Source organism: Hyperolius riggenbachi, chromosome 7, assembly GCF_040937935.1.
Source record: "Hyperolius riggenbachi isolate aHypRig1 chromosome 7, aHypRig1.pri, whole genome shotgun sequence".
Classification (NCBI taxonomy): Eukaryota; Metazoa; Chordata; class Amphibia; order Anura; family Hyperoliidae; genus Hyperolius; species Hyperolius riggenbachi.
This window is the reverse complement of record NC_090652.1, coordinates 321,542,804-321,560,723: the sequence shown is the minus strand read 5'-3', so window position 1 is coordinate 321,560,723 and position 17,920 is coordinate 321,542,804. Positions and strand designations below refer to the sequence as shown.

The 17,920-nt window shown below is 47.4% G+C and overlaps 2 protein-coding genes across 3 annotated transcripts in view; one reads left to right on the top strand and one right to left on the bottom strand.

The window, feature by feature from the left end:
• Positions 1-17,920, bottom strand: part of LOC137525263 (7-methylguanosine phosphate-specific 5'-nucleotidase A-like) — a 606,367-nt gene that overhangs the window by 22,091 nt on the left and 566,356 nt on the right. For both annotated transcript variants that reach the window (XM_068246300.1, XM_068246299.1), the window contains exons 14-16: positions 1,695-1,793; positions 1,157-1,226; positions 1,018-1,064 (exon numbers count right to left, since the gene is read on the bottom strand). In XM_068246300.1, the coding sequence (XP_068102401.1) occupies positions 1,018-1,064; positions 1,157-1,226; positions 1,695-1,793 (216 nt within the window). The remainder of the gene's footprint in view (positions 1-1,017; positions 1,065-1,156; positions 1,227-1,694; positions 1,794-17,920) is intronic.
• LOC137525262 (DNA excision repair protein ERCC-6-like) overlaps positions 8,265-17,920 on the top strand; it is a 32,031-nt gene continuing 22,375 nt past the window's right edge. The window contains exon 1 of the mRNA XM_068246286.1: positions 8,265-8,359. Within this exon, the coding sequence (XP_068102387.1) occupies positions 8,310-8,359 (50 nt within the window). The 5' untranslated portion in view covers positions 8,265-8,309. The remainder of the gene's footprint in view (positions 8,360-17,920) is intronic.

Below are 17,920 nucleotides of genomic sequence, written 5' to 3'. Positions count from 1 at the left end.
AGAGCTTTTCCTGAATGCTTTTTTAATTCACTCCCTGACGCAAGTTAGGAAGTGAACTCTTTGACCTGGAAAAGAATAATATAATTTATTCTTAAAAACGTGAACGCAATTGCTGCACAAAGCGATTTTGTGAGCGTTTGCATTTTTCCTATACCTTCCATTGAGGCAAAATCGCCCCAAAAATGGACCAGGCACCGCTTTGCTGCATGCACAGCGCACGAAACGCGCTGATATGAACCGTCTCATAGAGATTCATTGCACAATCATTTTGTGGGCGATTTTAAGAATCGCCTGTGCTTGAAAAAAGGCCAAAAACGCCCCCAGTGTGAACGAGCCCTCCAGGTATTAGAGGCAGAGAATTAATAGCACAGCCAAGTCATTTACATTGTTTACAAGAAAGTAATAATGTCATCCTCCATATTAATCTCACATCAGCGTGCTTTACATAGGTGGGGCAGTCCTAATCTAAGCACTGTTCACTGGATGCTAAGGAAGGAAAGTGTTATTGTGAGCGAGTCCCTTACCTCTACTGCACACATAGAGAACACGTACCTTACACCTAAACTTTCAGTATATGGTACGTCTCATTTCTATAGGGGATGGTGCAAACTACTCAATAACGCACAGCATGCTATGACCTGGGAGTGCCTTGCTATTGCAGAGAAACCTCTGTGTGGTTAGTTATGAACAACCATAATAGAGGGAAGTGGAATATGCAACTCAAAGTCCCCCTTCAAGTAAAGAATTGTTTACCCCACACATTCCTTATTGGAGCAGAGGCTGGCTTGCAGTTACATGTGTGGGCAGGGGTGTGGCCATGTATGCGAGGCCACACCCACCTGACAACACGCCAGCCTCTGCATTGCAGCAAAAGCTGACCTGCAGTTAGGGTTGTTCGGCATAGAGAAACATTAGTGCTGCAACCTATTAGAATCTTGTTTTCATGCTGACAACACAAATAAAAGTAAGCACTAGTTATTAGCTGCTGGGAGTATTCTGTATAATTCTTCCACCCACCTTCTTCCTGCACTCCTCAGTAACCATCTTGCTGTTGTCAATAATATCTGTGTAGGAGAGATGGGATAAGATGGCCGGCAGCGTTATTATCCAGGGAATGTCACAGCAGACCAGTAGGGGGCAACAGCTGCATACTCACTATAGCAGGTGGGACTCCTTTCACCATTGTACTGGAAGCGGCTCAGTGTCATGTCAAAGTCAGAAATGACCTGCAGAAAAAGATACCAGAAAGAAATGAATGAGTATTCCCAACTCTGCGTATGCATGTCAGAATCCTTATGGATGCGAGGAACCGCCCACCCTGTAGAATTTATGTGTCACTACAGTAAACCAGATAAGCTGTATGGGCTTGAATAACTAAGCTGGGCTGCCAAAGCAGCACACTGTAGTGACAAATGCTATAGCAGCACAGCTTAGTGAATCAAGCCTTATGAGTGCATTATATTTTACTTCCTGTTTTGTGCAGACTTGTGAGTGTGACCAGGTCAAAGGGCGGCGACCATGTTAGGATCCCGGAGCAGAGAGGGATGCAGCCACAAGGGAGGTGCGGTAAGAGATTGCCCCTTACACTAGCATAGTGTTCGATTTTCTATGTGTATACAACTAGGGCTTATTTTCAAGGGAGGGCTAATTTTCAGGGAAACACAGGTACATTTTCATCCTTCAGCAAAACCTACCTGTAATTTCCGATCTCCTCCATTCTGTAGCGCCACGATTAGTTCCTGCACCCGCTGTGGGTCTCTCATACGAACGGTTTCCTTATTTAGTTTGGGAATCTGTCAATCATTCACAGAAATAATGGCCAGTATGAATGAAAGCTAAAAACAATGCTATATTCTATGAATAAACAATTCAATACATGGTTCTGCCCAATAGCTATAGCAACTCCAAACCTAAATAGGCAATGTCACATGGCCCAGACAATGGGCTCGATTCACAAAGCGGTGATAACCCAGTTAAAGACTTTAGGCGTGATAACTATTTTTATCATGCCTAAACTCAGTTTAGGTATGATAAGTTTAGGCATGATAAGTTTAGGCATGATAAGTTTAGGCATGATAAGTTTAGGTGTGATAAGTTTAGGCGTGATAAGTTTAGATAAGTTTATTACGCGCGCAAAGTCCCGCACACAAAGCAGCGCCATTAAACTCTATGCAAAGTGCACCAGACTTTGCTAGCGCAAAACTTTTGATCAGCTGTGCACTGCGGTGCTAACCCAGTTGGTGCTTAAACTTATCACGCCTAAAAACTTATCACACCTAAACTTATCATGCCTAAACTTATCACACCTAAACTTATCACACCTAAACTTATCACACCTAAACTTATCATGCCTAAACTGAGTTTAGGCATGATAAAGTGCTTTTCACCAGGGTGCTAACTGTTAGCACCGCTTTGTGAATCAGGCCCAATGTCTCCATACCACAAAACAAGGTGTTAAGGGGTCTTGTAACAAGATGGTGAAACATTTATTATGGCATATAGACAAGAACTACAATATAGCAATGTAACCAGGGCTGTGGAATCGGAGTCGGAGCAATTTTGGGTACCTGGAGTCGGAGGTTTCATAAACTGAGGAGTCGGAGTCAGATGATTTTTGTACCAAATCTATATCCTTTGTAAAAATTAGACTAAGGGATCAGAGTCGAGGAGTCAGAGCAAATTTGGGTACCTGGAGTCGGATGATTTTTGTACCGACTCCACAGCCCTGAATGTAACCTCCAGGTTTTCTGGGGGTTATAAGAGAAACATAGGTGATGACCCAACTAGTAGCCGAGATGGAGACGGCCAAATTATAGGATAAAAAATAAATCATAAAAGTGAGGTGTTCTCTTACATCTCCAGAAGATAGGACACCAGTTCAACTGGAATTTTTTTTTATTATTTAAAACACAGACAGACAACGCGTTTCACAGGTACTAGCCACTTCCTCAGGTCAATACACAGTGCCAATACACAAGTTGGCCATGCACACCCCCACCGCACACCATCACCCCGGCCGGCGTTAGTCCTGTGCATGCGCGCTTCAGTCTTAGAGAACCGTGCATGCACAGGACTCTCACGCCAGCTGGCATGATGATGCGTGGTGTGCGCGGTGCCAGCGTCACCAGGAGAGTAGTCAGAAGGACCCTGGGGGACCTTGCGGGCTATGGGGGCTGGTGGAAGCCCCAGGTAAGTTCAAATTCCGTTTTGAGCCTGATCTAAGGGTCCCTTTAAAGGACCACCATCGTGAAAAATGTGTACATTTAAAATACTCATGTTTGTATACAAGTACATTTCTCCATGACATTCAAATGTGCTATACATTAGTTATATCTCATATTCCTGCTGCTTTCATGAGCCAGTAAAAAGCAAACAGTTTTTGAACTAGTCCATCTTTTTATGGGGGATTCTCAGAGGTTTTTTTATTTTCACAAGCACTTATTGAACATCAGTCGGTCAGTCCAACTTCTAAAATAGTGTGCTGTGATAAGGGAGGCTGGCAAGTACCTTTGTACAGATTCTTTCCAGTGATTGCTTTTGACGACAATAAAGAAGATACCAAGAAACACCCCCCCCCCCCCCATGAGGAGATGGATTTGTCCAAAATCTGTGAGATTGTTCCTGCTTACTGTAAGCTAAAGCAGCATAGGAGAAAAGTAATTTATAGTGCATTTTAATCTGGTACAAATATACCGTACTTCTTATAAGTATGTGTACACAAGTTTTTCTTTGCAATAGTGTCCCTTTATGTATGACTGCATTCGCTGCATGCTGGTTTCAGATGTGTGATTCAGCCACCACTGATGCATGAAAGATCAGCAATACAGCCAGGCAACTGGAATAGTTTAAAACAAAATAAATATGGCAGCCTCAATATTGCTCTCAGGTCAGTTGTTCTTTAACCACTTAAGGACCATGGGCTTATACCACCCTAAAGACCAGGCCGTTTTTTATGAATTAAGCCACTGCAGCTTTAAGGGCTGGCTGCATGGCCACACAACACAGCACACAAGTGACTTCCCCCCCCCCCCTTTTCTGCCCACTAACAAATCTCTCTATTGGTGGGCTCTGATCGCTCCCAGGATGTTTATTTTTTTTAATAAATATTTATTTCTTTATTTTTCTAATAAATGACAATTTTTTTTTTTTAAGGACCGCCAGCCAATCATCATGATCAGCTGACATAGGCATCAGCCTATGACAGTCGATCACTCTTATGTCTCCCAGGGGGACAGCCATGTGACACGGCTGTCCCCAGTAGAGATGGCCCGTGCGTTTTGTCGGCGAACGGTTCCCGGCGAACTTCAGTGGTTCGCGTTTGCGGTGAACCACAAGTTTTTTTCAAAAAAGTTTGGTTTGCATTTTTCCCATAGACTTTAATGCCAGTCGACTTTAGCGGTTAATAGCAAAGTCCCCTTACATAGCAAAAACACCAAATTTGCAGGGTATGTAGAGGAGGGCAGTGACTACAAGAGGGAATTTGTTTTTTTTCAAAAAGACCTTATAGTTTTTGAGAAAATCGATTTTAAAATTCTCCTTCTGACCGTGGGAAAATTAACCCCCTGCCGACTTTAGCGGTTAATAGCAAAGCCCCCTTAAAAGCTAGAAACACCAAAATTGCTGGGAATGTTAAAAAGAACAGTGGGAACAAGAGGAAAAAGGAAAAGCGCAGGTTTCTGCCGAACGGTAAGGTAAGGGCCTGAAACTCACCAGCCCCGAGCCCCCTTAACCTCCGTACAAAGCCTGAAAATTTGGAGTCGCTCAGCCATACTGTTCGGCAGAAACCTGCGCTTTTGTACCCTCAAAACCTAGGCCCCAATGAAAGCCTATGGGAGATTTTAGCACTTTTGCACCCCCATAACTCTGGTTTGCAGAGATGTAGGGAACCCAACGTTGGAGTGCAAGTACAACAATATGCCTTCTACCTGCATCTGACATGTCGTGAGCTTCAGACTTTGCTAACGGACATGGCGGGGATTTACGTTCGTCACCACCATCATTGCCAAAAAAACAAGCTTTTGTGACCCTAGGCTATGACCTCTTTGGCCTAGGGGCCCCAAACTCACCAGTCCTGAAACCCCTAAAAGTCACTACAATGCTAGAAAAGTTGCCACTGCTGAGCCGTCGTCCTTTGAAAAGATTTGAGATTTTTGAAAAGTGAAATAGGGAGCCCCGTGGGACTTAGATCGGTGAATGGGAATTATATTCCCATTCACTGATCGGGGGGCTAGTGGCAGGCAGCGGGAGCGCGCCCGATCGCGCGCACCATGCGGCGGCAGCAGCAGAGCCCATCTGGACGAGCAAGTTCGTCCAGATAGGCTGAACTGGTGAAAAAGAAAGCAGGATACAATATTTAAAAAAAAATAAAAATAAAATAAAATAATATATATATATATATATATATATATATTTTATACTTGCACGGGTGCAGCACGGCTATGCTCGTGCATGGAGGAGCGCTGTTGCCATTTAGAAAGAGTGTCCCTGTAGCTCTGGCGGTGTACCGGAAGACACAAGAAGCCTCCGGAGGATCCAGACAAGATTTGTGCCAGAATTTTATCGGATGTTCACAGATGCAAAGGACTAGACCTGAAACACAATCCATACCTAGAAGGCATTGAACAGTTACCTGATTTTCCACTCATTGTACAGTATAGATTGCAGTATTAGCATCAGATATTTAGTAGACTAGACATGAGATTTGATAAGTACACTAAAGCTGGCCATACACTAGGCCGATTACCCGCCGATCGACAGCAGATTCGATCACTGGGATCGAATCTGCTGTCACATCGTTCACGCTAAACGCTAAATTTCGATCTATTTCCCGAAATAGATCGATCCCGTCGATCGCTCCGTGCGGGAAATTACCGTAGATCTCCCACGGGTAGGGAGCGCATCGCTAGCGGCGTACGATCGACGCAGGTATACATTAAGTGAAGCTGGCTCCCTGCATCTTCTCCGCATCACCTTCCGCATCACGACTTCCGGCATCCGCGTATAACTTTCTGTCACTCCAGTGACAGCGGAAGTTGATATAGAGCGCCCTCTATTTGTACTTCCGCTGTCACTGCAGTGACACAGGAAGTTATACGCGGATGCCGGATGTCGTGATGCGGAAGGTGATGCGGAGAAGATGCCAGCCAGGAGGTGATGCGGAGAAGATGCCCGGGACAAGGCTTCAGGTAATGTATGCGGGGGGGACAGGCGACAGCGGCAGCTCAGCAGATGGTGAATCGGTTTCAGGCTGAAATCGATTCACAATCTGTTTGCAGTAAAGGCAGCCATACGATCCCTCTCTGATCAGATTCCATCAGAGAGGGATCTATCTGTTGGTCGAATCGGATGACAAATCGACCAGTGTATGGCTACCTTAAGGCTAGGTTCACTGTGGTCAGCTGCATAATGCACACATTATAATGAGTGTGAACTGCAATGGAGACTGGACAGAGACTTTAAAGGGAATCTGTAATGAAAAAATAAACATCCACTGGGGGATACTTACCTCGGGAGGTGAAGCCTCCAGCATCCATCGCTGGAAGCCCCGAACTCCATGTGCTGCAATATTTACCTACCGCGACCCAGCCAGAGCCCAAGCGGAGAGCTTCTACTGCGCCTGTGCTGGAGCCCTGAAGGTAAATATTGGCAAGGTAAGTATCCCCTCCCCAGCAGCTGTGTTTTTTTTATTTATTTATTTTTGCAGGTGTACTTTAAGACAAGGCCTGCATTCAGCGAATTGGAATAACATGATCAGTTACAATGCATTACTGTGAACAGGCCCATAGTATTGCATGGGCACAGAGCGATGGCATGCAGAATTATTCTACAACGCAACCGAGCACTGTGAACTAGCCCTGAATCTAATGAACATCTATTAAAAGGGTACATCAAATCAATGTATTGGTATATTCAGGAGCACTAATGGGGTTCATGTAACTCTACTAAGCATGATTAGTTGTGCCTGCAATCAAATCAATTCAGTTATCATACCTAAAGAAACAGTCATGTACAGAACAAAACAAAACAAAAAATGCCAATAGGTTAAAATGGACTTCCTGGCATCTAAACATGTAAATCAATCTAGCAGCCATTCTTTATTATCACCGTATGAAACTTGAAGAAATGCACCACCCCACGAAGGCCCTAACTGATGTGCCCAGGCAGGCTCAATCACCACTTGAGCAGATGATGGAAAGAAGGTGTAGCCGACACCATCACTTGCTGTTTTACTTTTATTAAAAGACCGTCATTAGTATACAGATGACAAAGTATACAAGTAACAGCGACGTTTCGGAGAGTTCAGCCTGCTCCTTTTTCAAGCCATGACAGTCTCAAAGTACTCCGTTTGTAATCACATATATATACCACATCACATATTCAAACTACCCAATGAGAGGCTTTCAAATCCTCTTAAGCCAATCCCCGTCCGTTATATCAAAAGCGGACCTAATGGGGAACTTGTGTACAAGTATATGGACCAATGGTGAGAGACACTCACCTGTGCCATGCGTCCGTCCCACCTGGCACACCGGCCTCGGTTCAGCCTCTGTGGGACGGACGCACGGCACAGGTGAGTGTCTCTCGCCATTGGTTAAGTGACAAGACAATATACTCTGTACAGCGCTGCGTGATATGTCAGCGCTATATAAATACTACATAATAATTCCAGAGAGCGGCACCTGACAGCACTTAGGATGTTACCTCTCGTGATACATTTCAGAATGTTAATCAGGGAGAGGAAAGATTTTCCAATGGGCACACACTGGCTAAATCATTTATAAATATTGTAAAAAAAAAAAAAAGTTATTATTGATTTTCAGTAGAGTGACACAACCAGCCACTATTGGAGCCAAAATGCCTTCCCATCCTTAATGTTGTGTTCCTAGTGAATGAGCCCCTATGTGGAAGCCTGCAGCAGGTAGTCAGATCTCATTAGCATGTCACCAGCAATGTAGCTGATCAGGGTCACTCCCCAGACTGATCACTAGACAGGTGCAGATCTCCAGATGATGCACTTACACAGAGATCTGTGCTCTGAGCTATTACAGGCTAACCAGCAGCATCTACTCACACCAAGCAGCCTTCCTAGCTAGCTCTGCAGCTGTGGCTGATGACGTATCACATGGTTTGTATACAGTACTTCCGGGCTGCTGAACCTTGCTGTATGCTCTGCTCTGTCCATGGAGAATGCCCCCAGCTCCCTCTACTGGCCAGGCGTGTGTATAGCACTGGACCAGCGCTATGCATTGTGGGAGGCGATTAGAATAAAAGGCGGGTGCTGAACAGAGGGAAACACTATATATGGCAGCATGTGCGCAGAGCAGAGATGTATGCAGAGCAGAGCGGATCGCTACAAGCGGTGAGTGATTAGTCATGTGTGACGTACGCAGGCTGGTGGTAACGTCCCTAGTAGAGGGGATGCGCTGCATGGAGGGGAGAGCCGCGGGGAGGGCAGCCCGACCTCTCCCTCCCTCTCCCAGGGCTGCCCTCCTCCGTGCTCCCCCCTCCAGACTCCATAGAGCAATGCGCAGCCTGTACTCAACCACTCCCCTCCCTGCGGTCCCATCGCCGCTGCTCCTCTGCTCTCTGTAATACGCTGATACACACGCTGCTTCCGGCTAAACAGGACATACAGCGTGTGTATCAGCGTATTACAGAGAGCAGAGGAGCAGCGGCGATGGGACCGCAGGGAGGGGAGTGGTTGAGTACAGGCTGCGCATTGCTCTATGGAGTCTGGAGGGGGGAGCACGGAGGAGGGCAGCCCTGGGAGAGGGAGGGAGAGGTCGGGCTGCCCTCCCCGTGGCTCTTCCCTCCATTAGGGGGACACCTACCTAATACTGGGGGGCACCTACCTATCTAACCTATACTGGGGGGCACCTACCTAATGTAACCTATACGGTGGGCACCTACCTATCTAACCTATACTGGGGAACCTACCTAATGTAACCTATGCTGGGGGGAACCTACCTAATGTAACCTATGCTGGGGGGAACCTACCTAATGTAACCTATGCTGGGGGGCACCTACCTAATGTAACCTATGCTGGGGGGCACCTACCTAATGTAACCTATGCTGGGGGGCACCTACCTAATGTAACCTATGCTGGGGGGCACCTACCTAATGTAACCTATGCTGGGGGGCACCTACCTAATGTAACCTATGCTGGGGGGCACCTACCTAATGTAACCTATGCTGGGGGGCACCTACCTAATGTAACCTATGCTGGGGGGCACCTACCTAATGTAACCTATGCTGGGGGGCACCTACCTAATGTAACCTATGCTGGGGGGCACCTACCTAATGTAACCTATGCTGGGGGGCACCTACCTAATGTAACCTATGCTGGGGGGCACCTACCTAATGTAACCTATGCTGGGGGGCACCTACCTAATGTAACCTATGCTGGGGGGCACCTACCTAATGTAACCTATGCTGGGGGGCACCTACCTAATGTAACCTATGCTGGGGGGCACCTACCTAATGTAACCTATGCTGGGGGGCACCTACCTAATGTAACCTATGCTGGGGGGCACCTACCTAATGTAACCTATGCTGGGGGGCACCTACCTAATGTAACCTATGCTGGGGGGCACCTACCTAATGTAACCTATGCTGGGGGGCACCTACCTAATGTAACCTATGCTGGGGGGCACCTACCTAATGTAACCTATGCTGGGGGGCACCTACCTAATGTAACCTATGCTGGGGGGCACCTACCTAATGTAACCTATGCTGGGGGGCACCTACCTAATGTAACCTATGCTGGGGGGCACCTACCTAATGTAACCTATGCTGGGGGGCACCTACCTAATGTAACCTATGCTGGGGGGCACCTACCTAATGTAACCTATGCTGGGGGGCACCTACCTAATGTAACCTATGCTGGGGGGCACCTACCTAATGTAACCTATGCTGGGGGGCACCTACCTAATGTAACCTATGCTGGGGGGCACCTACCTAATGTAACCTATGCTGGGGGGCACCTACCTAATGTAACCTATGCTGGGGGGCACCTACCTAATGTAACCTATGCTGGGGGGCACCTACCTAATGTAACCTATGCTGGGGGGCACCTACCTAATGTAACCTATGCTGGGGGGCACCTACCTAATGTAACCTATGCTGGGGGGCACCTACCTAATGTAACCTATGCTGGGGGGCACCTACCTAATGTAACCTATGCTGGGGGGCACCTACCTAATGTAACCTATGCTGGGGGGCACCTACCTAATGTAACCTATGCTGGGGGGCACCTACCTAATGTAACCTATGCTGGGGGGCACCTACCTAATGTAACCTATGCTGGGGGGCACCTACCTAATGTAACCTATGCTGGGGGGCACCTACCTAATGTAACCTATGCTGGGGGGCACCTACCTAATGTAACCTATGCTGGGGGGCACCTACCTAATGTAACCTATGCTGGGGGGCACCTACCTAATGTAACCTATGCTGGGGGGCACCTACCTAATGTAACCTATGCTGGGGGGCACCTAACTAATGTAACCTATGCTGGGGGGCACCTAACTAATGTAACCTATGCTGGGGGGCACCTAACTAATGTAACCTATGCTGGGGGGCACCTAACTAATGTAACCTATGCTGGGGGGCACCTAACTAATGTAACCTATGCTGGGGGGCACCTAACTAATGTAACCTATGCTGGGGGGCACCTACCTATCGTAACCTATGCTGGGGGGCACCTACCTATCGTAACCTATGCTGGGGGGCACCTACCTATCTAACCTATGCTGGGGGGCACCTACCTATCTAACCTAGCCTATACTGGTGGCGACTATACTGGCTACCTATATTAGCCCACTGCCTTACAGTTACATTAGTTACCCCCACCCATGTCATGTCTACACCAATTTTTTTTGCGGCTGCGCGCTTCGCTTTTTGGGGGGAGAGGGGGGTGTCGGTGAATTATCTGTACCGGGTGTCAAACACCCTAGCTACGCCACTGTTGGGGGCACCTACCTAGCTAGCCTATACAGGTGACAGCTATACTGGCTACCTATTTTGGAGACACCTACCTAACCTACCTATACTGGGGGCATCTACCTTTCTAACCTATGCTAGGGGCAACTATTCTGGCTACCTATATTAGAGGCACCCACCTAGCTAACCTTTACCGGGGGCACCTGCCTATCTAACTTGTACCGGGGGCACCTGCCTATCTAACTTGTACCGGGGGCACCTGCCTATCTAACTTGTACCGGGGGCACCTGCCTATCTAACTTGTACCGGGGGCACCTGCCTATCTAACTTGTACCGGGGGCACCTGCCTATCTAACCTATACTGGGGGCAGCTATACTGGCTAACCTATACTGGAGGCACCTACCTGGCTAACCTATACCGGAGGCAACTATAGTGGCTCACCTATACTGGGGGACCTATAGCTGGCTACCTATACTGGGGTACCTATTCTGGGCTATCTATACTGAGTGCAACAAGACCTGGCTAACCTATACTGCGGGCACCCACATTTTTACACTCTCGCCCTGGGTGCATTTTAGCCTGGAAACTGCACTGACTAGGGGCCCCCCTCCCATCAGCGGCGGGAGGTGCGGCATATACAGGAAGCTCCGGTGGGGTAATCAGCCGCTATAGGTTCAGTTGCCTCCGGGCTACGCTGTTTCCTCTCTATATTCCTGCTCGCACCACTTCCTGGTTTATTGTGAGCAGCAATACAGAGAGGAGACACCGTAGCTCGGAGGCAGCTGAACCTCTAGTGGCTGATTACCCCGCCTGAGCTTCCTGTATATGCCGCTCTCTCACCGCTGATGGAAGGAGGGGGACCCCGGGTAAGGCAGGGGTGATGGGAGTCGGGACCCTACCCCACTAACTACCCGGCTACCTAACTGCCCAGCCGCCCACCCCGGCTACCTAACTGCCTACCCAGTGCAGTGCCTGCACTGCAAATGGTGTACCAGCCTGCCCAACCACCCTCCCTCCATGTAAATGTTAGCCCACTATATACCTAACTACATATACTGCATTGTGTGGGGAAATCTGCCGCCAATCTCGTTGCCTATTGTGTGGAAATCTGCCAATAATGTGGTTGCCTATTTTTGGGAAACCTGCCGACAATCTGGTTGCATGTTGTAGGGAAATCTGCCGACAATGGCATGCGGAATTGCTGAAAACAGCTCACTTTACCGACCTCTTAGCAAAGTCTCCATTCATAAAGGCTCTTTCCGCATGCGAAGCTGACTTTTCCGAGCAGAGTGATAAATCACTGCCTCGTGTGGTGATTATCATAAAAAATGTAACAAACTGTCAATTCATAAAGATTACCGCAAGCGGTATGAGGACAGGGAATACCGCCCCCTCTGATGTGGCGATAACAATGTTAAGCTAATGGAGACACAGACCTCCCAGGCAGCTGCAGTAGAGCGGAACACGGAGAAATTTATCAACTCCGCAGCTTCTCCTGTTTCCGCAAGCCTACCGCCAGCCTAGTTCGGGAAATCTCCGCACTCCTATCGCAACTGTATCCTTTTCTATGAATGCCCACACAGAAGTATAAATACCGGCAGCAGTGTTTTTCTGCACTGAGTCTCATTACCGACAACACCTTTATGAATGATACCCAATCTGGTTGCATGTTGTAGGGAAATCTGCCGACAATCTGTTTCCAGGACCCCGCTGCCCCCCCCCCGGGCAGCGGGGTCCTGGAAGCAGAGCAGAGATGGATCGCTCTTTTGGAGGGGAGCCAGCCTTGCAGGGACAGGTAGATGAGGGGACATGGGTGCCACTGCCAGATATGTGTAGAGCACACGTACTGGCTGTAATGTGCTGATCATTTTAGGCTGTCTGTTCCATAGTTGTGCATAGTGAACACATGGGAATGTTTTGGCACAGCTCAGTAACTTTGCAGACAGCGTGCTGGGCTAGAACGACAGGGCAATGGCAATACAGCAGCAGCTACATGCAAGCCATGCTGACACTTGTAGTGCTATCTGATGGCTTGCAATACAGCAGCAGTTACCTATAAGCCATGCTGACACTTGTAGTGCTATCTGATGGCTTGCAATACAGCAGCTACAAGTGAACCATGCTGACACTTGTAGTGCTATCTGATGGCTTGCAATACAGCAGCAGTTACCTATAAGACATGCTGATACTTGTAGTGCTATTGGGTGGCTTGAAATACAGCAGCAGCTACATGTAAGCCATGCTGACACTTGTAATGCTCTCTGATGGCTTGTGATACATCAGCAACTACATGTGAGCCATGCTGACACTTGTAGTGCTATCTGAGTGCTTGCAATACAGCAGCAGCTACATGTAAGCCATGCTGACACTTGTAGTGCTATCTATCATTTAAAGTATACAGATGAACAGATAGGTGAAATATATGTAAAGCATATGATTGCAGCATGTGGGTATTGTGTGCAAACAAACATTTCTGCTCTCTGCTCGTCCCTCTGTCCACTCCCTGCCCTGTGTCCATCTTCTCCCCTTCTCTGTGTCCACCCCCCCCTCCCCTTCTCCTGTCCACTGCAGGGAAAGTCATGTCCTGCTAGTCATTTCACCCATGAATGCTTCCCTAGTAAAATGATCCGAGATTCGGATCAAAGATCCGGATCTTTTCAATGATCCGATTCGAATCATCCGAATCATTGAAAAGATCTGGACTTCCCATCTCTACTGGAGGAGACTCTTCTGTTGCTCTGCCCCTGTCTCCAGCCTCACCAGCCCAATCAGAAGCCTGAGGGGAGGCTCCCACTTGTTGAGCCAAGCACGCTAGTTTTGAAGAGATGGGAGCTTGTGGAGTGAGAAGAGGAAAGATTTCAGCACATTCCTGCTCCACAGCTTCACAGAGGGAGGGAGTGAGTTCACATATAGCAAGCAGTGCACTGTCACCTCTGTACTGTACAAGGAAAGCACTGCTGCTGCCACCCGGGAGAGACATGTGCCTGCAGCGCTGCACACAGTAACAGTGCATCATGACACCGGATGGCTGACAGGTCTGTGCAGTGAGCTGGGACACTTGTTGCTCTGCACAGAGGATGGGGGAGGGGATCTCTGTTCAGGATGGATAACTTGCTGACTGCTGCTCAGTCTGTTTCAGCCAATGATCTGATGGTTGTCGTGGTGTCACTGTGTGTGTGTCACTGTGTGTGTGTCACTGTGTGTGTGTCACTGTGTGTGTGTCACTGTGTGTGTGTCACTGTGTGTGTGTCACTGTGTGTGTGTCACTGTGTGTGTGTCACTGTGTGTGTGTCACTGTGTGTGTGTCACTGTGTGTGTGTCACTGTGTGTGTGTCACTGTGTGTGTGTCACTGTGTGTGTGTCACTGTGTGTGTGTCACTGTGTGTGTGTCACTGTGTGTGTGTCACTGTGTGTGTGTCACTGTGTGTGTGTCACTGTGTGTGTGTCACTGTGTGTGTGTCACTGTGTGTGTGTCACTGTGTGTGTGTCACTGTGTGTGTGTCACTGTGTGTGTGTCACTGTGTGTGTGTCACTGTGTGTGTGTGTCACTGTGTGTGTGTGTCACTGTGTGTGTGTGTCACTGTGTGTGTGTGTCACTGTGTGTGTGTGTCACTGTGTGTGTGTGTCACTGTGTGTGTGTGTCACTGTGTGTGTGTGTCACTGTGTGTGTGTGTCACTGTGTGTGTGTGTCACTGTGTGTGTGTGTCACTGTGTGTGTGTGTCACTGTGTGTGTGTGTCACTGTGTGTGTGTGTCACTGTGTGTGTGTGTCACTGTGTGTGTGTGTCACTGTGTGTGTGTGTCACTGTGTGTGTGTGTCACTGTGTGTGTGTCACTGTGTGTGTGTGTCACTGTGTGTGTGTGTCACTGTGTGTGTGTGTCACTGTGTGTGTGTGTCACTGTGTGTGTGTGTGTCACTGTGTGTGTGTGTGTCACTGTGTGTGTGTGTGTCACTGTGTGTGTGTGTGTCACTGTGTGTGTGTGTGTCACTGTGTGTGTGTGTCACTGTGTGTGTGTGTCACTGTGTGTGTGTGTCACTGTGTGTGTGTGTCACTGTGTGTGTGTCACTGTGTGTGTGTGTCACTGTGTGTGTGTGTCACTGTGTGTGTGTGTCACTGTGTGTGTGTGTCACTGTGTGTGTGTGTCACTGTGTGTGTGTGTCACTGTGTGTGTGTGTCACTGTGTGTGTGTGTCACTGTGTGTGTGTGTCACTGTGTGTGTGTGTGTGTCACTGTGTGTGTGTGTGTGTCACTGTGTGTGTGTGTGTGTCACTGTGTGTGTGTGTGTGTCACTGTGTGTGTGTGTGTGTGTGTGTGTCACTGTGTGTGTGTGTCACTGTGTGTGTGTGTGTGTCACTGTGTGTGTGTGTCACTGTGTGTGTGTGTCACTGTGTGTGTGTGTGTCTGACTGTGTGTGTGTGTGTGTCTGACTGTGTGTGTGTGTGTCTGACTGTGTGTGTGTGTGTGTGTCTGACTGTGTGTGTGTGTGTGTCTGACTGTGTGTGTGTGTGTCTGACTGTGTGTGTGTGTGTCTGACTGTGTGTGTGTGTGTCTGTCTCTGTGTGTGTCTGTCTCTGTGTGTGTCTGTCTCTGTGTGTGTGTGTGTGTGTGTGTGTGTGTCTGTCTCTGTGTGTGTGTGTGTGTGTGTGTCTGTCTCTGTGTGTGTGTGTGTGTGTGTCTGTCTCTGTCTCTGTGTGTGTGTTACTCTGGCAACCATGTGGGAAGCCTATATGTGGACAGAACCAACGGCAGACACAGTGAATATGGTGAAGCATATAAGGGGGGACCTTTTATATTAAAGGAGTTCTGTGGGGGGGTTGAAAATGTACACATACCTCCTGGCTTCTACCGCGCCCCTGCAGCTGTCATGTGCGGCGCCATACTCCTACAAACCTTAGCGCCAGTCCTAGTCTGATAGTCGTCTAAGACAAATGGTGCTCGCTCCTGTGCATGGCATTGGGAGCTTACTGCACAGTACATAGTATTCTTGTACTGCACCGTATACTCCCAATAACGTGTGCAGGAGCGAGCACAGCCGCAGCTTGATTAGATGCTGAATTACAGGAACAGCGGATCGTTGCAGGACGGTGCGGGACATGACAGCTGCAGAGACTGGTAGAAGCCCCAGGTAAGTGTCAGTTTACTTTTCAACCCCTCCCCACAGAACCCCTTTAAGGGGACAGAGGTGGATGTGGGGTCACAATGCCAAATCTCAAGAGATATCCTGTTGAAATTGGGAATCGGCCTGTGGTGTACGAGCAGCCAACAGATCTCCCTCTGATCAGAAAGAGATCTCTCGGTCAATTTGCTCTTAAATTTTCTGATCTGTGGGCACCTCTTACTCCACTCTTTACATGGTGGGCAAAACTTGTATGTGATAATGAACTGATGACATGATGGTGCGTGTCTATATATTTTATTTGAGGTGCAGTATGCTGCCTCTGATTTGACTAGTGCAAGGACTGTTAAACGAATGCCATTGATGATCCATGGCTTACAGGTTTTTGTTTTTTTGTTCTGAAATGTTTTTAGTTGAACTTTTAAATTTTGGCTACTCTGTGGGTCTTGTTGGAAACCATTAGTTCTTAATTATATTGGGCTCTATTCACAAAGCATTACCACATCCGGTATTGCTGAAACCAGCTGATTTTACCGATCACCTTCCCAAGTTACAGTTAGCTAAACTTAGCTCCGCACAGAGAATCACATTTTCCTGACTAGTGATCTCAATTACAGACTTGTGCAGTAATCACCTCAGGAAATGTCAATTCACAAAGATTTCTGCATGTCATTTATTGGCCAAAAGTATTAAAGCAGAAGAAGCTGACAATTGTGCAGGCATCCCTTTAGATGTGCATATTTGTATTGTAGCATACAGAAGAGCTCCCCCTTGTGGCTCCAGCACATCTAAAGGGATGACAGGCTGTGTTATGATGTATCTGAACCTGTACCCCCGGCTACAAAGCGGACTATATAAGTCGGCCTGGGACAGTTACAGATCTTCTCTTGGAGGTAGCGCATAGCTAGAGATGATCCCGATCAAATCGGAAATTCGTGCCCTCCCACGACCAAGTTAGACCTTGTATTGGTAAAGTTTATCCCCGTTGTTATGTAAACTCTCTCTTGTGTATCTTTGTAACTTTTATCTTTGTAATTTTTATATATAGTCTGCGCTGTTCCACTTTTTGGAATATCAAATATTTAATGTCAAATGGCTCAAAGATTGGGGAAAAATGGTCAAATAGGACATCACATTATCCACAAATTTCAATAATTTATAATATCAAATCTCATGCATCCTGCCAATGATAAGAATGTATAAACGAAAAAATGAGAATTGGGTGCATGAGGAATTACAAACAACTTTATTTCGTATCAAAATATCACTAAAAACCAACCATACCCACAAATATTATAGAATATCTATTAAAATAAATAGCTCAATCCCCCCGGACCCCCACCTAGAGAAAAAATGAGGCTGCAGTCCTCAAAAAATCCCTATGACTGAGTCCCACTTTTGCAGGCTAGTAAACCAGATGTCCAACCAATGAAGCATATAGGACAGTGTTATTACTCAAATGGACTCCAAGATCAGGCTGAAAAGCACATCAATATGCGGAATAGCACTTGAAGAAGATATATCTTGAAGTAGTCAAAAGCATATGACAACACCAACTCCCAAACGTGAAACAGATCAGTAGATTCCTTGTATGTTGAATGGAGTAAGTCACACAAATGCACAGCTAAAGGCTTGTCAAGCAGCAAGATTGGTAAGCAGTAGCATCACATATGATCTCAGACAGCAATTGATAGGCGTAGGGCGGCATCAATTCCCAAACATGGAACAGGCATGCAGATTCCTTGTATATTGGAAAGGGTGGGATTGGCCACACCAGTGTACAGCTGTAAGCTTGTCAAGTGCAGATGTTAGTAGGCAATGGCATCATGTGTAGTGACAGACAGCAGTAGGTGAAATCACG